This window comes from Gambusia affinis, linkage group LG11, assembly GCF_019740435.1.
Source record: "Gambusia affinis linkage group LG11, SWU_Gaff_1.0, whole genome shotgun sequence".
Classification (NCBI taxonomy): Eukaryota; Metazoa; Chordata; class Actinopteri; order Cyprinodontiformes; family Poeciliidae; genus Gambusia; species Gambusia affinis.
In genome coordinates this window covers 20997301-21019459 of record NC_057878.1, presented here as the reverse complement: position 1 = coordinate 21019459, position 22159 = coordinate 20997301, and the positions used below count along the sequence as shown (strand labels likewise).

Sequence of the window (22159 nt, the reverse complement as noted above, 5' to 3'; positions counted from 1 at the left end):
TGAAGAGACAAGGGTGATAAGGTGGCAAAGATTGGATCATGTACTGAAAAACATCAGAGAGAATGTTCCTGGTGACTGTAAAACGTCCAATCACATTTGCTAAGACGTCTGCAGATGTTCATTTGTCGATTGCCGAGCTGCAGGCTATTGACAGTCATACATGAATAATGTAGCCAATCATTACTGAGGCAACTGGTGAGAAAATTTTAATCTTTTCGTTTGGGTGACCTTATTCTCACGCCTAAGGCTGCAGTTCTTTGATGTAGCTGCTGCATAAGAATAGTTAAAGACCTTTGCTACTAAATATACAAAAGAAGAATGCTATGATCAGATGATGGAAATAAAGTGAACTGAAACATCTCACTATGGTGTCTTGAAAAGCTGCTCCTGTCTAGAATCAATCACACTCTGTCACAACCCTTCCAACACAGTGGGGGGGCCGAGGTGTAGGAGTGTCTGGGGTTGCTTACTGGAGACAACAGCTGAGGAGCATCTGTCTATTTCTGGTTTCCCCCCTAAGAAGTCCTGATTTGTATCTCTGAGAATGTTGCATCATTCTCAGACAGAGATGTTGGACCAGTTCTGTCCCAGATATTGTCAACAATATTGGCTCCTAATCCAGAAAATTCAGTTATCAAACATCAAAATTAAAAAAATAAATGTTAATTAGGCCAGCATATTTTTCAAGCCACCAAATTAATAGGCCGATGTACCCACATGGATCAAGTGTTCAAAGTAAATTAAAAAAAGGGGGGAAAAAAGGTCTGCACCACAGAACAGCTGGTAGCACTGCTGCCTTCCAGCTAGGATGTCCAGGATTTGAATCTAAGCTTAGTCTTTCTGCATCAAGTTTGCATGTTAAGCCCCATTTCATGTGGATTCTCTTCTGGCACTCCAGCTCCAACAGTCCATAAACCTGACTATGAGGTCATATTCAGAGAGACACATAGCCTCTCTTTTTCTCTCTGAAGGAGAAAATTGTGTGTTTCTGTGTTTCCTCATGAAAGGCTGGCAACTTGTCACCTCTAGAGGAACACCCTGGTGAACCCTGGTGGCTGCCCAAATTGCCTCTCTGCCACTATCTGCAGCAAAGAGGCAAGTGGGAGCTAAAACTTTCACTAAAATAAGAAATGATATCCCTTCTTTACTCAGAATAATAAGATATAATATTTGTATTTGATTATAAATTTTAAAAAGTTTATTTAAAAAATTTAATTTATGTACAGCAGAAGAAGCAGCTTGAAGCGCAGTGACTTATTACTTCATAGTTTCCGCCCCTCTTCGGATAGACCCCAGTGCCTGAGCGTCTTTCTCTTCCCTTGCTGTCCTGTCCCACTTTCCAAGATCAAATACCCACTCATTGTTCCCCACACAAACGCGTGCACGCAGGGACCAGACGCGATTGCTGTCCGCCTGCCGCGTGTGCAGCGCTCTTTTTCTCCTTCCGTGACTTACAAGAAGACCTGCTTGATTTTTAGGAGTGGTTTTGTGGGAATTTTCAAGTTTTAAAAACTGTTTATTTGCAGGACTTCCCCCGCATTCTTTGCGAAGACTGTGGTGACAAATGGATGAATGAAGGTGGAAAAGTGAGGAATAATTTGCCGAAGTACACAGATGGATTGAAATCATCATTTGATGTAGAAAATGAATAATTCCTTACAATAATTTATGCCTCCGGACCAGAAAAGTTTAAGGTATGTTTATTTTTTTTTATCACTTTGGATTCATAACATAGTCTAAAAAATGTGTTTGTACGATTTAAACAAGACGAAAAGTCTCAGTTATGTGTTCAGTTTACGTTGAAGTGGTGCACATTTCAGCGCTTGTGTGTGATTGGATAAGAAAGCGCAGCGAAGTTTCTGTGACTTCTTGTGTCTCATTCTCCGTCTGCAAGTAGCTGACATTCAAGTGAACTCTATCTAGCATCATGAATTAATTTGTCAAAGTCCGAAACTCCAACATATGATTAAAATAAAAATCTCAGATGACTTATTGCAGATTTATTACTGAGCTTGCTCGTGTACAGTTTGTGGCTTTAATCTGTCATTACTAATCCTAGACCTTATGAAGGGCCGTATTCAGGGGGATAAGCAGTTGTGGGCTGAAGCCAGTTTTAATGTCCCCCAGAAACACGTTTCTTTTCGGCATGCAAGATATATCTGAATTATTATTTATTTGCAGTATAAATAATAATTCAGCTAAGTAAACTTGAATTTCAATTTTCTTATTTTAAAAATATTCTCCCCATCCTCTAAGATAAACTGATATCAATAAAATCAAAAACAAACTTTTGATTTAATGAGACGTCTACAAATTATCTACATTTAAATCTGAGATATTGAAGCATTATCTCATTGGTCTTACAAGTTTCCTTTGTAAACTATGCTGTGAGTAAAATTCCATCCATCTATCTTTCTGTCCTTCCATCCGTCCGTCAGTCACGTCCCCTTTTCTGAGGTCAGGTCAGGTAGCTAAGCAGAATGGCCCAGACTATCCCCTCCGAGCCAATTAGGCCAAATCTTCCAGGGAAATCCCAAGCAACTGAGAAACATAGTCCCTCCAGATGTACTGAGTCTTCCTCTGGGGGTCCTCCTGGTGGGACGTGCCCAGAACATCTCACCAGTTAGACATCCAGGAGGCATCCTAACCAGATGCTCAGGCCACCTTAACTGGTTCCACTCGATGTGGTCTCATCCTGTCTCGAAAAGAGCACCCAGACACTCTTCAGACAAAACTCTTTTCAGTCACTTGTATCCGTGATCTTGTTTTATTTGGTCACCATTCAAAGCCCATGACCAGCATTAGGGCGTAAATGTATATTGACGGGTAAATTGAAATGATATGATATTTCATTTTTTAAAATAAATTTCATTATTACAAGTTTACCTTCCTGGTAACTTCCTACGTAAATTTCACCCAGACTCCAAATGTTAAAGGGGTACGGTGTAACAGGGGGAAGGTGAAAGATTAAAGGTTTTTTAGTACTCAAAAGTTTACATTTTTACTCATGGAATTTATTATGTTGTAAATGCACATCTGTAAATATTTTCCCAGTTATGTTTTAATTTTAATATAACAACCCCCATATTTTTGTGTTTGGAATTTTTCCACTTTTATTTTATCTTCATGATAATCGGTATAATGTATGATGCACAGGAATGAATATGTATTTGTTGTTGTAAAGTGTTGAACTTTTTAAATGTGCGTGTGTGTCTAGAGCACAATGATTCCCATCTGAACTGCAGGTTGTGGTGCAGTTGTCTGTCTACATTAAACTTGACATCCTATTTCATGTTGGCAGTGATAATCTCAGTTTAGCTTCTCTCCCTGTGGGTGAAGATGCATCAGACTGGGTCTGCACTACTGGCATTGCTGGCACTTCTGGTGCTCACACTTGAGATGTCCAGTGGCCAGTCCTGCCCCAGGAGCTGTAACTGTTACCAGGCAAATGAAGTTCACTGCACCTTCCGATCACTGCTCATCATCCCACCTGGCCTGCCTTCACATACAAGACGGATTAATTTAGGGTATGTGAATTCACAGTTTAGTTTTACATTATTAGAATCCATCGCCAACACAATGGTCTTATTCTGATGCAGTAAAATACAGTGTCGTTTTTTCCCAAGCTATAATGCAATATAAAATGTTTTAATAGTCGTAAGATATGCACAGCACATGCCAAGATAAGTAGTTTCTATTTAGGAGTGAATAGCAGTGAATGTTGCTAGTTAGTGACTCAATCTGCTGGGTTTCCTTAGATAAAAAACTTTTTGAACCAATTTGGATAATTGATTGAGTTCAGTTTACCATTTGATGTCTAAGATAAAGTGGCATGTATGTGTGATGGAACTTACTTTTTTGTAAAGTCTCTTGAGGTGACATTTGTTGCAAATTGGCACAATATACATGAACTGAACTGAACTGAATTTAGTTTGTACTGCAATAGAATTAGAAAAAGGTCTCATAATCAGAGGTAACTCATGAGACATTTCTTCACGTTGTGCTTGCAATGAGACTTTCCTGGACACAGGAATTCTTGAGCTAAAATTTTCTAATAATTTAAAAGGTATCTCAAAGGGCTTTTTTAGACTGAATAGCAGCAACATATTGTTGGCAAGCAGACTTTATGTGCCGGACGCAAGAAATAGTATAATTACAGGAAGATATTTTCACTTCAGCGTACCTTCAGTGTACTCTGGATCTGCCCTAAGGAATACTGACTCCTTTTAAAATGCAGAACCCTCCAGACAATTTCATTGTTAGAGGTTTGAATAACTCCACAAGCCTGCAGGCTATGCTGTTCAGTGATTTAGTTGTTTGTTGCATTTCCCTTGGCAAACTGACTTCAGGCGAGATGTAAGGATAAGAGTGATTCAAGACTTTCAAAAAAACAAGGGTACAGAAGCTGACTAAATTCAACTAGATTAGGGGGACCATGGCCGAGGGTTCGTTGCGATTGTTGAGAGTTGGATCAACTTGTTGCAAGGACGCAAGTTGCAAGGATCACAACTTGTTGATAGCAAGTTTGATATCATCTACTCAGATTGTGGGAATTTAAAGAATTTGTCTCAAGAAAGTTGTGGTGTGTCAATCAGGAATCTTGACTATGAAGTTGAGAGTCCATAGACAGTGTGAACAGAATCAGCAGACTACTCCTAAGGATGTGGGAGCATATATATATATATATATATATATATATATATATATATATATATATATATATATATAGTCAGTATTTCTATATATAGTCAGTATTTCAATGATGCATTTTTGTTTTTTTCAGATTTAATAGTATCAGCAGACTTCATGACAAATCTCTGGTTGGGTTAAAGAGAGTAGAGCTCCTGATGCTCCACAGCAATAACCTCCAACATCTTCCAGATGGAGTGTTTAAAGAGATGAAATCCCTCCAGGTAATGCAACAAGATACAGTACCAAATGGTACCCAAAGAAGCCGCTAATATAAAGTCCTTTCTGTTAATAGGATTTTTATTATTTTTTTTTTTTTACAATTTTTCAGTAAAATGGGCAGACAATTGGCAGCGTTGTAACCAATGTCTACAAAATAACTAACAGAATTAACATCTCAGCAGCTAGCACTGAAGATATTTCTTTCAGTAGCCATCTTAACAAGTTTCCTATTGCTTATTTTTATATCTGGTCAGTGGGGATTTGATACTCTTCTGTGCTGTATACTGTGTAGGTGCAATTTGGCTTTACACTGGCTGGATAATGACACTTAACTTAGGAGAAACAGAAGGAGGAGGTCAATCATTTATGAAAGAAGTCTGTTTTTATTTGCTGGAAGTTGAGGTCTCAAAACTCTATTTGCACTCTACTTTCAGGATAAAATCTTCATTGATCTCTGACTGTGACAGATGAACACAAACTCCTTGTCAGATAGGATTTTATCATTTTATAACTTGAGTTAGGAAGTGATTAACAATATTTGAGATATTTGTCAAAAGGCTGCAACAGTCCACAAGATTCCATTTTCCCATCTCCATTTATTTCTAATTTCCTTCAAACTAATGCATAATTTATGTATCATGATTCCTTGCCCTTTCAGTGACAAGAAACATGCTGGACACTTTAGCAGCACCCTTAGAGCAGCGTTTGGAGTCCTTGGGGGAACTGATATTACACAGGCAATTGTACCCTTCATCTTTGAGACAGATATATTTTCCTTACCGGGATAATAGGACCCATATTTCCATGTGCTGACAATGTCACGTGCTAAATCTGTCAGCAGCTGGAAGTGTTCCAGCTAAGTAGCTTCCCTGGAGGGCAGTGGAACAACAACAACAACAACAACAACAACAACAACAACAACAATAATAATAATAATAATAATAATAATAATAATAATAATAATAATAATAATAATAATAATAATAATAATAATAATAATAATAATGATAATAATGATAATAATAATAACTTTGTATGCATAAAGGTGGGGTAAATTCTTCGTATGTGTATTAAATCTTAATAGATTTCCTACAGTGTGATATTCTGGATCAAAAGCTTAACTGCAGTGGAGCAATGCACCCCACCAGAGCAAAAACTAATCCTTTTAGTTCTCCCTGCTTCTGTCCTATGTTCATAGCATATTGTGTGCTGTGGACTTCTTTTAAGATTTAAACTGGGAAATGGAGAGCTGTAAGGAATACCTTATGTTCTAAAATGTTCCTAAATTCCAAGAAGAGTCATTATTCAAATCCTTATGCTGTTTCCTAATTGTTCTAAATTCAGTTTCCAATTAAGTGGCGGCCACTGAAACACTTAGATCCCTCGTATAAGACTTGCTTTTTCAATCAGCCTTGATGTCTGTTTTTCTAATTTGTACTCCTCGCTTCAACCCTTTTTCCTTCCCCATTGCAGATACTCAAGTTGAGCTATAACAAGCTGAGAGAGATCTCTTCATCTCTGACCTTCTCTGGCCTGACATCACTGCTGCGGCTTTACTTGGATCACAACCTGCTCCAACACATCCACCCCCGGGCTCTGCTCCAGCTGCCTAGCCTCAGGCTGCTTCGTCTGCAAGGCAACAGGTTGCATCAGCTGCACCCTCACGCTCTGTGCACGCTGTCCATCCTGAATACATATTATTTTTCTACTTTGAGGTGAGATTTGACAACAAATATGTGTAACAGTTCACAGCCCTGGTGGTGCTTGAGACAATTCCTAGTCAATTATATGATAAAATGTGAACATTTGCATGCTTGGTTTTATTTGCACAAACAAATAAAAGAAGGAACAGAATTATGTATGCACAGAAAGTTAATGATTATGGAGACTTAACTAATTTGTTTTTTCACAATGTTTGAGCCAGTGTCTTTTGTTTTCAGACATCTAGACCTTTCCAACAACAGTCTAACTATCCTGCCTGAAAAGAGTGTGACAACGGCACCTCTGCTGGAGACTCTGGTCCTGCAGGCTAATCCTTGGAGCTGTGACTGTAGAATGAATTGGTTTCTCTCATGGAGTCTTGCTCACCCAGGTGACTGCTAAGTCTAGAAAAAAAATATTTTCTTTCTCTATGCTTATTTACAGTTTTATTGTATGCTATTTGTTGCTGTGTCTTTGAGAAGACAAGCTGTAGATTAGAAAATTGAATGGGGAAATCAAGAAGGCTTTTATAACTGGCTAGAAATTTGTGACCAATCCATTAAATGTTGGTAAACCTACTTTTTGACAGATCTAATTTACACAGATGCCCTTGATCATCGTTTTGTCACACATAACGATGGTATGGTCCTCGTTTGACTCTATCTTAGTTTTGTAGTCTGTCTTTTTGGCTTTATTAAAATGTGAAAGAAAGCTGAACCATAAAATGTGTGCCATTGATATGCCAGGCTTAACCTGCCATGACTAATACATGATGACAGTGCTGATGTGTCGCAGCTAATATATAGCGTAATGATTGTGCTGTGATTAAAAAGTGATGCATTGTGATTTGCGAGATGAAACAACCACAGTAAATTAGCAAGAAACAAAAAGGGGTAATGAATGCTTGAAATAAACTGGTGTGACTAATCAATGACTTAATTTTCAAACAAATATGTGCAAATTACTACAGCATCACATTTCATTATATTTAAATACAATGACAACAAAAAAATATATCTATTAATATAAGACATTTGCTTTGACAACATTCTCTCTCTCTCTCTTGCTCTCTTTCACTTTATCTCTCTGTCATTAGGCGTACTGAAATGTCCTGGTGGTCCTCAGTGTCCAGTTTGTGCCTCACCCTTGTCTCTCCAGGGTCAGAATTTGCTTGATCAGGCGACTCTACATTGCACGTCACCGATCATCAGCTTCCCTGGAAAAGAAACACCATTGGAATCAGACCATAGCAAAAACCAACCAAGTGAAAAGTTCAGAGAGCCTTTAGGCAATGTCACCCTGGGTCTTTCTGACCAACAAGGGTACAACGTTGATCTCAGTTGTGAAATTACTCACTCTACTGATTCCCCAGACATTACTCCTCCTCCAGATCTCTCCTGGAGTTCCTCTTCTCCTCTCCCACTCGCTTTGTCTCTCTCCCTTGATTGCCCTATTCTGGGACAAAGCTATGAGAAACTTTGGAGGATTTTGGCTTACTACAGTGAAACTGCAGCTCGTCTTGAGAGGGAGATTATGTTAAGTAAAGCTCCGACGTTGGCCTACCGCTACAGACAGGCACCAGAGACAGATGGATATTATCACACTGGGATCAAAGCCTCTGTCAAAGCCAGACCTGAATGGTTACTACAATCAGCAATTAGTATTCAGCTTGACAGAGCACAGTCTAACAGGCATAAAGTCCAACTTATCTACTCAACAAGAGTTTCTGCTCATCCTGATCCAGCTTTTAATCCCTCACTGTCTTCCCCTACTTCTCACCCATGGGTAATGATTTTAACTAATCACACTAACACAGCAGTTACAGCAGTAGGAGTAGCAGGCAGGAACATACAGCTATCTTGTCCCGTTCTTAGTTCTAGTAATCCCAGTGTGCAATGGATTCTTCCAGATGGATCTAAACTCGATACTCCTTTCAGCAGTTTAGATGGAAGGTTCCAGCTATCAGCCTCTGGCCTACTAATACAAAGAGTACAGCTCTCTGATGGAGGGCTTTACCATTGTGTTGCCAGAGCTGGAAGAGATTTCGATGTCCTTCAATTACATCTGGCAGTACAAGAGTCTGCCTTTCCATGTTCAGGTGAGCTAAGTGGACCCCCGGTCACTGGAACCATTAGAGATGCTGTCAATCTGCCCTGCAGGATATCTGGTTCACCAGAACCTTTGGCAAGTTGGATTTTGCCAGATGGAAATGTTGTGTGGCAAGGATTAGCTGTATCAGGTGGATTGAAAGTACATTCAAATGGAAGTTTGTCTTTACTTACATCAACTCTGAAGGATACAGGATATTACCGTTGCATTGCTGTCAATCAGTATGGTAGTGACACCATGCCAGTGCAGCTGATATTAAAAGCACAACATATTTCTGCCCTTGAGACTTCATTTCCCAGAGGGCCTCAATCAGCTGCTGGCAGGTCAACAAAGATACCAGTCACCATTTTTGGGCAGATTGATGAAGGATCAGGAGATGAAGGAAATGAAGAGGATGAGAAAACCTCCAGTGGTAAAAGGAGATATCCAACAACTCTCCAACAGCGCCTAAACAGACAATATCTAATTAAGAATCCACAAAGATATGGTCGTGTTAGAGAGGGACATCTAAAAAGGATTGGAGGACCTATTTCACCAACTAAGCAGAAGAAATACCGCTTTCAGAACAGACCCAGAGTTACCACAAAGAAACACAGGATAGACCCTCAGAAATGGGCAGATCTCTTGGCAAAGATTCGTCAAAAGACCACCAATAGCACCATTAGTCAAACAATTGCAGAAGAAAAAACCCCATCTCAACCTATATTTGAAAAAAAAGATGAAGAAATTAGACAAGGAGGAAAGGGTGACAATAAAGACAGAAGTATATCTTATGGTTCACAGGAGGAAACAGAATCTGAAGGTTCTTCAGTTGATGATGCTACTGTAAAAGAAGAACAACCACAACCCATTAAACCTCCTGATAAAGATGCACAGATAATACAAGCAACACAAACCATTCCAGAGATATGTAATGTGACTGAGAGGCCACATGTGAATCTAGAGATTGGCATAAAAACACAGACAGAGAAAGAAAGCAAACAAACAGTATCAACAGTAAACCCAGTGACAGAAACAGAGCGTTTCACACTTACTTCATTATCAGGGGCAAATGGAATAGCTCTACAATCAATTGTGTTGGATGAGAAAGTACCAAATCTAAGCCCTAATAGGACCAGGCCACAGAATCCTTTACAGGGACTTTTCCCAAATGCGATTCCAAACTCCCGACCTCGAAGACCCTGGGACACCCGCAGGAAGATTGGACAACGTAGGCGAATTAACAGGCCAAAGATTCAACCTGTATCCTCACAACATCCTCGCTCCGACCCGATAAACTCAATAAACCAAGCAATGACATTTAACTCAAGTCCAGATAAAATCACAAAGTTGTTGCCCTTATCAACTACCACATTTCCACCTATTATGCTGACACTGGGAAACAATGTTAGAACTATTATAAATGACGTGACTGTGACTCCTGTGTCGCCAACTGTTTCTAATTCTCATTTTATTACTATTTCAAATTTTGAATCACCTCCACTCAGTCCCTCCTCTACAACCCCACACACATACACAGACATGATGATTCATTCAGGCAAGAAACAAATAACTGAGGAGTCTACTTTTAACAGCACACCAGCCCCCACTCATGCTAACATTATCATTTCAGAGTCGCATGTGCCAGAACCCGATAATAGGGCATTTACACATGCTGCATGGGCTCATACAGCAACACAAACAACCTTAGGCAAACAGGCTGAGAGACCCCCGAGCAAACACAGCAAGGAGTTAGAGATGAATGTTTTGGGTGAGTCCCACTTTTCAGTCACTCATTTTCTCACTGCTTCCTCAGTCCCCAGTGCATCTTTAACCACCACCAGTGCAGCACAAATCATAACTACTTCTTCAGCTGCTCCCAAGAGAGCTAGTTATTTTAGCAGCACTAAAAGTACACCAGCCTCTGCAACTAATGAGGACACACTCCCCACAACAACCACGGCTGCTATAATAAGTCCCACCATGTTTCTTTCAACCCCCATTATCATTCCAATACCCAGCACTCCCAAACAGACTTCAGCTCTGTCCACCTCAATGACTTCTACAATCACTTTGCCAACTACTTCCTCTACTATCTCTTCAACTTTGACGTCCGACACTACGCTTAGGCCAATAATGACAAAGATAAGCACCACTTCTAATCCTTCTACCAGCAAAAGTAGTTCTCCAGTTTCAATAAATGCCATCCCTAAAGTGTCAGTTTCCTCTTTTTCTACCACATCTACTGATTCTAAAACCACACTTCCAGGTACAACAGAAAGTATTCTGACCACAACACCTTCATCTACCACAAAACAATCTACAGTTAAAACTCTTTTTTCCACTACCACCACAATGGAATTGACAAGTACCAAACCAATAACAAGAAACACTAAAGCAACTGGCCAGGTTGACGACGCTGCGAATGGTCAAAACAGGAGTCAATCACCTACTGACTGGAAGAACCATGGAGCTAACACTATTCCAGATTCACACAGAAGCAGTTTTCATCAGCCTTCCCCGTCACTTTCCGCTTCTCCAACGGTGAGTTTTCCTGCTTCCTTTGAAATGTCATGTTGCAACTATAAACTATTTTGCACTTGATCAGGATTTTATTTTATGGATAAAAAAAAATATGAATTGGAAGTAAATTATGCATTGAGAATACTGGTGAACATATGCCACTAGGAAGTAGAAAAACTAACCAGACAGTTCAGGGATAATGTGGAAACATTTAAAGCATTACAAACATATCACGGTCCCACTCTGACATGGGGAAAGTGTCACACACTTTCCATTGTCCAAAAATGGAAAGTGTGTGACAGATCTGCAAAGCTATCTAGCCAAGGCTATTCACCTATTCACAAAAGCCAAACAGTGAATAGATTTCAGAGAAGCAGCTCCAGAGTCTTTGTTATCCCCGTTGGAGCTGCATCATTCTGCAAGAATGGGCAAGAGTTTTTGAATTTAGATGTACAAACCAGTTAAAGATATTGACCGAGACTTGCCACTGGAATTTTGCTTAAAAATAGTCCCAGCACAGTCCCAGAGGGGCTGGAAATACAATTTATATCATTTTGTTTATATAAACAATTTGAAATACATTTATTCTTTTTTCCCCCACATTATTTTTCCTTGATCTGTTTCAGAAATTTTAACTAAATACACCAAAATGTATTATGTGTTACAAGACAAAATGTTAACTACGTTTGAGGCAAGTTCATGGTGCTTTTTCAAAATATTGTAATATCTTCCTTCTCCTTTTGTTTTATGGCTGTATCAGGCATGGCCATGAAGGATAAACACAAATTACATAATAGGACAAGAATACCATAAAATTTCCTAAACTCTATTTTTTTGTTCATTTGTGTAATTATTCCAAATCTTTCCACATTTCTTATTGCTGCATTATTGAGTTTGTCATTTGATTAGTAATTCTTTAAATGCATATTGTAATAAACTGTGCAGTCTGTAAAACGGGAACTAACAATCAGTTCTTTAAGAATGTTGACCCAGAAAAAAAAAACAAAAAACACATGCCCACACATGTGTTGCAAACACACGCATGCAAAATATCCAACTGTGAAAACCCCTGAGGGCAAAAACTTAGCTAGAGTGCACAACAAATCAAAAAAACAATCAAATTTGTCCCCACATGACCGTCTGATAAAATCCAAATGAGGTTCATCACTACTCACTTATTTGATGGATTTTTAAACCTCATACTGATGAAGAAAAAAAACAACACATGGCTAAAAAATCTGCAGTCAACAAACAATGTTTTTTAAAGCTCAGTCTTACGGGATTTCAGATAATAAATCCTTAATTAATAACCAGAAGTCTACTGTCTATCAAACTAAAACTAAATCTTTCAAAGACCACAAAGAAATTGAAATGAACTTACTAACTGTACAATTAGGTGTTTCCAGATATTGATTTTATATGTGATGTATTAAGGGAAGGTTTTGGAGTATATATTAATAATGTGTAATGTAAAATGTAAGACATTACTTGATAGTACTCATACAATTATGTTCATTAAATGCATGTGCTGTATAAAAGTTCAAAGCTGCAGCTCCTCTCTTCATCTTTGCTCCATCTTTGGCCCATAAATATTAACAAAAAGCAATCAGACAGTAAAAATATCCCTGTGTAACTCGATCACTTTAAAGGTTGTAGATTGAGCTTTCAATTAATATCCACCATAATCAAATTCAAAGCAAAGGTAAAAGCAAAGGCCTAAATTACCAACATAGGATTTTACAAAGCTGATCTACATCTCTACCACCTGTGCACACACTGACATTTAGCAGATACAAAGACACACCTTGAGAGGAAATGCTGCAGCTCTTTTTATTTTGGGGAAGTTGCCAATGTTTGCCTCTAAGTTTACCTACTTTTGCTTTTTGATTATGTAAAACCAGATGCTATCCTTTAATCTCTAACATCGACATGGCTTTTGATTTTTCCATTAGATGTGGTTATTTTTGTCATCTGTCTGTCTATAACAAATCCTTGTCTTTGTAACCCGTCAGTTGCATAGCAGCATTGTAACAGAACTGTATATTGTTTATTGACATACAAGACCCACAAAATTCTAATGAACTGATACTACATTTCCAGTGTTACAGTGTTATTTTGGTGCTTGAAAGTTTTATTTATTTGATTAACTTATCTTAATTATTCACTGCACAGGTTCCAGTTGTTAGATCTAGGCCAAGGATCGCAGACCCTCACATCCGCACCTTGTCAGTACCGGCAGGCAGCACTGTAAACCTGGTGTGTGAAGCTCAGGGAGAGCCAAAACCTTCAATCACATGGACTAAGGTTGCTACAGGTACACACCAAACAGAGGACATGTATTCAGACATCAATGTTCTCTGGAGAAGTTTTAAAACTAGAGACAAGGCTTATTATTTGATTCTGTTATACAGAAAGCCATAAAATATCACAATTCCACTCTTTTCTGATTGCTTAAGCCTGCAACAAGTTTTGGTATGGCAGAGCAAATAAGAACTTATTTTACTGTGATGTAAAAAAAATCCATTAACACCAAACATTATACACTAGCAAGCACATAATAGGCTTTTCTCTGGCTTGCCATGTGGGAAAAATACTGCAAGCAAGTAATGGAACATTTTCTGCACTGCATCACTGACTTCACTTCAAGCTGTGCCATTCATTGTGCCCATATTTCTCCTTTCTCGCTCTGGAACTTTTTCCCAAATTTGTCTCTGTTCTTCCCACCCCTGCCTTCTCATTACTGTTTTCTCTTTCTGCCTTGCTGCCTCACCCCTTTGCCTTTCTTTCAGGAGTGGTAATGTCAATCCACTACAGGGCTCAGCGTTTTGAGGTCTTGCCAAATGGCACCCTTGTTATCCAGAATGTACAGGTGCAGGACAGAGGGACATATATCTGCAGTGCGAGCAGCTTGCTGGGCCGTGACAGGTGGGAATGCTGATTTTAGAAATGAATACTGATGTGCTGGTCTGGATAGCATACCATTTAGAACACAACATACATTATAATCAGTTTTATTCACCAAGGCATATGGTAAGAGAAAAAAATTGCAACAGTCCCTCCAACACTGGTGAAGGGTTAACCCTTTTTTACATGTTGTCATGTTACAACTGCAGACATTTTATTGAGATTTTGCATAAAGAACAACAGAAAGTAGTAAATCATTTTGATGTGGAAGGGGAACTGCAGTTTTTAACATTCATTAAAAATAAAATCTAAAACCATGTTGTTTTGTACATTTATGTGTAATGTCCTTTACTGACACACCACAAAATAAACTCTACTGCTACCAATTACTTTCAGAAATCTCTTCATCAGTAAATAGAGCTAGACTATGCATTATTTATTCTTATTACAAATATATTTTTACTTTGTTACATGAATGAGCAAACAGTGTCATAAGGACTGAGGAATACACCAGAAATTCACACAAAAACAATGATTGTTCAAATTAATCCAAAAATAATTCATTATTCCAATTTACTTCGACCATATGCTAATAGAAAGCTCCACAGAAGCATATTCTGTTTGAGAATTTGTGGAATAACTTAAACATAGCTGTTCATGGAATTGTCTGTTGATCTTGAGCTATTTTGTGAAGAAGAATTGGGAAAATTTTTAAATGTGCAAAACCACATTTAACCCAGATGACTTGCAGTTGTGATTACAATGACTGGTCACTGTACAAAGTATTAACTCAGGTGGGCTGAAAACAAAAGCATGTCACACTTTTCAGACCATATTTTAAAATAGGTTTTGAAAACACGCAGCATTTCCCTTTGCTTCACAATTATACACTAATTTGTATTGGCATATTACACAAAAACCTAGTGCAATAAATCAAAATCTGTAGTGATAAGGTGGCAACGTATTTAGCAATTCACAGGAATGGGATGTTTTTGAAATAAACTATATTTATTATTTGTTACTGCGAACATGAGAAACTGATTTTTACTCATCCAGCAAACACAACTATATCTATGTGAGATCATGAATCAGCTTTTACTTTTTTCCTCACTGAGTCAAATAAACATTTATATCTTTAGATACTTACCAGAATCCAGTGCACATTTAGAGAGTGCAGAAGTGTAGAATGTGTATGTTAAAGTTTCTGTATTGTGTATGTGTTTCTTCTTCTTTCTTACAGGTTGCTCACCACACTGGAAATCTGGACTCGTCCACCTCATATGCAGCTGATGCCTTACAAGGAAGTTACCATTCATCAGGGTGGCCAGGTTCACCTGGAGTGCCAAGCAGATGGCGTTCCAGACCCTTTGCTTTCCTGGGTTCTGCCTAATCGTTCTACCTTAACCTCCTCTGGCACCTTTTCTAATCGAATCCATATGGACACAAATGGGACCCTTCACATCTCGATAATATTACCCACTGACCGAGGACTCTATCGCTGTGTGGCATCCAACTCAGCTGGTGCAGCCAGCGCCTCAGTGCGTCTCCATGTGTCCTTGTTGCCCCCGGTTATACAGCAACCCAGGAAGGAACACCTGTTTTTCTCTGTAGGCTGGCCTGTTTATGCTCACTGCTCTGCCCGAGGGTCCCCAACACCAATTCTGCATTGGCGAATTCCAGATGGGAAGCTTGTTCGACCATCCCAGTTTCTTAATGGAAATCTCTTTGTCCTGTCAAATGGGACACTCCATATTCGCAATGTGGGGTCAAAGGACACAGGAAATTATGAGTGTACTGCTAGTAATGCTGTAGGGATTACTAAGAGGACAGTGACAATAGCGCTTATAGATGGGGAAACAAAAGCCAAAAAACCATCCAATTCATCTTTTTTCAGTAAATTCAGAACATCGGTAATCCCAAGCCAAACCTCAGCTACATTCAGTCCAAGTAAATTCTCTCCTGTAAATCCCTTTGACAGATCTACAAATTTGTCGATCAGCTCAAGCTCTTTTAACTCTTCCTCTAGCTCATCTCTCAAAATCAATAAAACTGTAAAACCTTACCCTTCGCACTTTCCTGACATCAAAAAAGCAAATCCCTTCTCTGTTTTTTCACCTTCTACGGTGCCAACAAATAACACCAAAGTATCACCCAGAGGAAACAGCACAAGAGTTGCTTCGTCTTTCCATACTAGTGGAAAATTCTCGACTGTTTTGCAGCCTCAGCCTGTCTCCCCCTTCACTAAAGCCCACATTGTCTCTACATCACCCTCTGCTACTACTGTAAACTATGAGGGGACTTTGAATCTTTACTGCTCTGTAAGTGGAAACCCTACCCCAACCATTCTATGGAGGACCCCCACAAGAAAACTTGTGGACATGCACTACAGGTACATTTGTTAAGTGTGTGATAAAATCTTTGTCAATTCTGTCAATGTAGCTTGTATATAATACAACTTTCTGGCCTTTTGTTTGTGTTTGACTTCAAGTTTTGACCAACGTGTAAAGGTGCATCCTAATGGCACGCTGTCAGTGCGGGCAGTAACAGAGAAGGACAGTGGAGACTACCTGTGTATTGCACGCAACAAAGTTGCTGATGATTATCGAATTCTGCGTGTGTCTGTGGTCACTAAGTCTCCCAGGATTGACCCAAAACAGTCAATCAATCAGATGGTGTCACTTGGAAAACCTCTAAAGGTAAAACTAAAGCCATAGATCATTATATTTAATGTACAAAAAATAAGTATTATACTTTTATTTGTTTCAGTGGAACTTCTGTGTATTTTTTGGACTAAAGAACAAAAATGTGTCTCAGCATATTAGGTCATTGTGACAGATGACTGGTGATCATTTATAAAGTTCTAAAAAAATTATCTTATAGAGAACTGTACATCATGAGGTGAAAATAGGGCTGGATCTGAAGACTAAAGATTTTCTTATTTAAAGAAATGAAAACTGGACTTGTTATATAACTGGCTTCTGTGAATCACAAACAGCTGCCTTAAGGGAACAGTAATGCACACATAAACTTTCACAAGATTATTTTTCACTGTGGCCTTAAATATTTAACACAATAAATGAGATTTTATATAATTATGAAAATGTGGTGCCCTATATTTCAATGGAGGTAGTTATGAGCTCCTAGAAAGATCCTTTAAGATAAATTTAGTTGATAAGCGATTAGATAAACAGAAAACATCCAGTTATTTAACATACAGTGTTATTGCATCCAACAATGATGTGGAAAAATATACTTATGGATTCTATACAGGTAGACTGCCAGGCCTCTGGATTGCCTCATCCAGCTGTGCGTTGGAAGTTACCAAATGGAACCACTGTGAAGAGTGAGCTGTTTCAAGAGGACAATAGGGGTCAAAGAGGGCAACATGCTGTTTTTGACAATGGGACATTACTGATTCCAGCAGTTGGTGAAGGAGATGAAGGCGAGTATATCTGCTATGCAGAGAACCAGGCAGGCCGAGATACCATGAAGGTATGTAACACTATTTATTCTGCAGAAAAATGACTTCATCACCTGATTGTTATTACAAAGTTGTCTTTGTTGATATAAATGTGATTATAAGACCTAACTTTTTTCAGGTCATAGTAAAGGCCATGAAGACGACCCCACCAAAGTTCACTAATGGCAGAGCCCATGATTTCATCAAAGTGCAACAGGGAGAAACTGCTACAATTCCTTGCAGGACCATGGGAGATCCTGCCCCTACAGTTACCTGGTTTTCTCCATCATTCATTGTTATCCCACAGAACTTGGGATCAGGCGTCTCTTCTCAGCGAGTTGTGGTCATTTCCGATGGAACCCTGGAAGTGCGTTCCGCCCAAAAGATTGACTCAGGAAATTACACTTGTCGAGCAAGCAACTCGGCTGGGATAAGGAGCATGGTGGTGACCTTGGAAGTGGAGACTTCTAGCTCTGGAGTTATAGGACAGGTGGAAAAAGGTTGGAGTGAAAAGAAATCTGATGGCAATCACAGAGTCATTGCTGCAAGAAAAATCAGTCTTGGATCTAATGTCGTAACTGCAAGCAAAAACAGAAGCAATAACAACTATAGTAATAACCATAGTAGAAAAGTAAACATAGTTCCTAATACCAATCTCAACTCAGTATTCAGTGGCTCGAATCCTACTCTAAGAAGTTACAGCCAACATGAGTTTAAAAGTCCTGTTAGAGAATTTTCAACACGACGGGGTAATACTGGGATAATGGCTGGGGCAAATGAGGCACAGAGTACAGGCATTAAGATAGATAGTACTGGATTAAATAGAAACACACCTAGCATTCAGAGTAGAAGTGGTAATGTAGATCACAGCCAAAGCACAGGTAGAGGAGAAAGTACTGAAAGAAATCGTGAGATGAATAATAATGAAGTTATTGCAGGAAAGAAAAGTAATGATGCTAATACCAGCAGAGACAACAGCAGGTTAACTCGTATTTCAACAAATGGCCAAAGTATTAGTGGTAGTTTGTCAGGTAATGGAGCAGGTACAAGCACTCAAAGAGGACCTGTTTTCAACAGGAACAGTCATGCTGGGGGAGGTAATGATAACAGAAGAAATAGTGTTTCTTCAAGTAGTAATTCAGACACACATCGGGGTGGGGGAAAAATAACAAAGCACCAAGCAGTTAAAGGCCAGGCTGTCACTTTGCCATGCCCATACCAAGGTTATCCTCCGCTTCGTTTGGCCTGGCTTCTGCCTGGAAATGGCATGCTGCCAGCTCCTTACTATGGCAGTCGACTGACTGTGCATCGAAACGGCTCTTTGGAATTTCAAGATGTACGTGTGAGTGACGGTGGAAATTTGGTTTGTGTTGCAAAAACTGAAAGAGGTGACACTTTAATGCGGGTCCAGCTTGAAGTGTCAGAGCCAGTAGTGGATGTAAGATCCCAACAAGGCAGAGAAGTGGAAAATATACCGCAGAAGGAAAATTTAGATGCAACTCAGTCTTTACCCACAAAGACAGTATCACTTCCGCAGCCTTCACAGAGGGGCCTTGGTGTGCCAGACAGGTCTCACTCTGCAAACTCTTCAGCATCGTCTGGCTCAGTCTCCAAACCCACAATAAGCACCAGCACTGCCCCTCTAGTGAGCACCATTAATGGAGAGACTGTCCGACTGCATTGTCCGGCCTCTACAACCAGGGGCTCTGTTTCATGGACAATTCCTAGTGGCAAGATACTATCCAGAGGTGAAGGTGGTGATCTAGGACGTTATGTGGTGCAAGAAGATGGAACACTAATAATCAAACAGGTTTCTGTGTTTGATCGAGGCAGCTACATCTGCAGGTTTTCCAGTCATGACTCTTCCTCAGTCTCAGTCTCCACAGTTCCTGTCATTGTCATCGCCTACCCTCCACGCATCACAATCGGTCCCTCCTCTGTCACCTACACTAGAGGCGGTGTTGCTGTGGAGCTGCCCTGCATGGCCATAGCCACCCCGCGAGCAACAGTTAGTTGGGAAACACCAGACCTGACACAACTGAGTGTGATGGGTCAGCCTCGTATTTATGGCAACCTCTACCTGAGTCCTCAGGGTTCATTGGTGATACAAAACCCGACACACAGGGACACAGGATTTTACAGATGCAGCGCCAAAAATGTAATCGGAGTGGACAGCAAGGCAACCTACCTGCATGTTATGTAACAAGACAAAGCAACTATATAAACACTAACCCTTTCAAACTTGATGCAGAGAAACAGAGACTCAGCCTTTAATGAAATAAATATTTGTATTTCCCTGGTGCCCAAAGGAACTGCAAAGCACTGTCCCTGACATACTGCTGTAACTCAAAAACAGAAAATATCCATCATATTTACTTCAGGTGCATAGAGTTGGAAATCCCGGAATGTTTTATACTGGAACTTGACACATTTATTTCATGCAAAAAATAGTTAGAGTGAAATTCCAGTCATTAAAGGTAAACATTCTGTGTGTTTTTAATGTATCTCTACTCCAAAACATGGAACTCTAAAGGCTGAATCACCTCTTCAGTGAATCATCAAGTTCTACAAAGCTCTGGCACCAAACATTTCAGTCAATTTAGTTGTGTTAAACCAGAGAAACTTACTGAAGATCTGCCACCAATAATTAAAATTAAATATCAATGTAATTTTTAAAACTCAGTTTAATGTGGCAGTAATTTCAAAAATATCCAAAAATGTTTTATTGTTTTTGCGGGGTATGTCGGCCTTTATAAAAAGAGTTATTTCAATTAGAACATCAACTCCTGGTATTCCACTGAAGTAACACGTATGTGTTACTGTCAAATGTGTGTCTGTTAGAATGAATGGTGTAAAATTTAAAGTGTTCTACTGCATCAGGATAGGGTACATTGGTTCTTAAAAGTGATCACACCCTAATAGTGGGTTTTTGTTCTGTGAAAAACAAAAGCATAAAAAAAAAACACTTTTTAAAAATGTTTTACAATTGTAATGTGAGATGTCCAGATATTCTTTTGGGGAAAAATACAAGACAGGAAATATATAGGAAAAAACACTTGTCAGTGTCCATATCCTAAGTTTCACCTTTTGATTAAAAAACAATTTACTCTTATTTTGTTGGAGTTTGTCAGCATGCTATATGCTAAATAATATTTTTCCAATCTGTATTCAAACATTTCATAAATAATGAAGACATTTCTTATCCATGCCCCTCTTCAAAACATGATAAAATTCAGAAACATCTAAGAGTGTTCACATTTAGGAAATCTGAGTAATTGCAATTTTTTTATTTGTTGTTATTTCCCTCTAAAAATATTTGGTTTTTTTTTTATTGAACATGAATCATGTCACTTTCATAGATAGAAGTTTTGAAATGATTACTTTAACTTGGATTTCTATCAAAGTATGTGCACTTTTTCCATTCATTTTACTTCGCCTGTGAAGTCACTGATAATTTTTGTTTTCATACTTAGTGATTTTTAGATTAAAGGTGAAAGTCAGCTTTTGGTGTTTTCTCAATTATTTTCTTTAATGTTTCCATCATTACATTAAATTATTTGTTTTGTAAAGACTCACTTTATGTAACATATTTTTGTACTAAAAGGAGATAATGGTTTTATTATGTATGTTGGATGTCTTACTATCCAGCTATGAATTCTTGCTTTGTTTTTAACAGGATTCATTTTATTAAAAAAATAAAACAAAACAAGCTGTTTACCCTCTGTGGTTTTACAGTTTTGGTCACAGATATTGTGAAGTGTTTGTGTGACTGAGTGAGAAAAGAAAACACCTTGTATGAGGGCAAGTGGGAGGACTCAAACCTTTTGTGGAGAAATTATGAGAACATAAACTCCTGGTGCTTGGCTCAGCTGTCTGGCCAGGAAACAGGTTCTGTACAGTAGATGAGACACATGTTTATGACATCATGTTCTCCTCTTTAGGAAATGTAATAAAACTCTGCAGCCCTTGCTACACCCTTTCCACACTGTATGATTTCCCACCTGGTTTTTATCTTCCAATTACAGTAAATACCAACACTTTCAATTAATCATGCCTGATACAGTGTATGCTATATAAAGGAGCTGTATACAGAAATTGGATTTGTAGACCTTTCCATACTTTGTCACATTAGTGACTTTGTTAATAACCTGTTCTTGAACTTCTTTATATCAGACTACAGTGAGTTGCAGTTTTTAGATCCTTTAGCCTATTTCAAGATATCAAACAGGTTCTATTTAAGACTATCTCTATCTGAAATAGCTGTTAATTATTACAATCATTTACTTTTTGCAGTAATGACAGGTTTAACTCATCTAGGTTGTTTTTAAGGTTCAGCAATTTTTTTTATTGCATTTTTTTTTTAAACTCTGTTGGCAATTATGAAAGCAAACACACCATGCCTTGAGATTCTGTTGTCATTCATTCCAAAGGTGTTCCCTTGGATTCAGGCCAGTCAAGTATTTCCTCACTAAAGTGCTTATTCCACATTTTTATGGAAAATTTTTTTGTGTACTATCGCTCAATCATGTTGGGACAGAGAAAGGCCATACCCAAACTGTTCTCACAAAGTCA

General features: G+C 38.7%; 1 protein-coding gene across 1 annotated transcript; it reads left to right on the top strand.

Annotated features, from left to right (window-relative positions):
- The first annotated feature begins 1510 nt into the window (after positions 1–1510).
- On the top strand, positions 1511–21514 carry LOC122840213 (matrix-remodeling-associated protein 5-like). The gene is made up of 12 exons (XM_044132453.1): positions 1511–1694; positions 3302–3527; positions 4784–4913; positions 6385–6626; positions 6852–7003; positions 7709–11244; positions 13396–13537; positions 14013–14148; positions 15368–16516; positions 16616–16823; positions 17398–17619; positions 17727–21514. Exons 2-12 carry the CDS (start codon positions 3340–3342, stop codon positions 19788–19790), a joined length of 8169 nt encoding a protein of 2722 aa, XP_043988388.1. The 5' UTR covers positions 1511–1694; positions 3302–3339; the 3' UTR covers positions 19791–21514.
- The last annotated feature ends 645 nt before the right edge of the window (positions 21515–22159 follow it).

Coding starts and splice junctions, on each gene's coding strand:
- LOC122840213 (XM_044132453.1), top strand. CDS start 3,340: ATGCATCAGACTGGGTCTGCACTACTGGCATTGCTGGCACTTCTGGTG. Junction 4,914..6,384: donor AAGAGATGAAATCCCTCCAG/GTAATGCAACAA, acceptor TCCCCATTGCAG/ATACTCAAGTTGAGCTATAA. Junction 16,517..16,615: donor CTTGTGGACATGCACTACAG/GTACATTTGTTA, acceptor TTTGACTTCAAG/TTTTGACCAACGTGTAAAGG.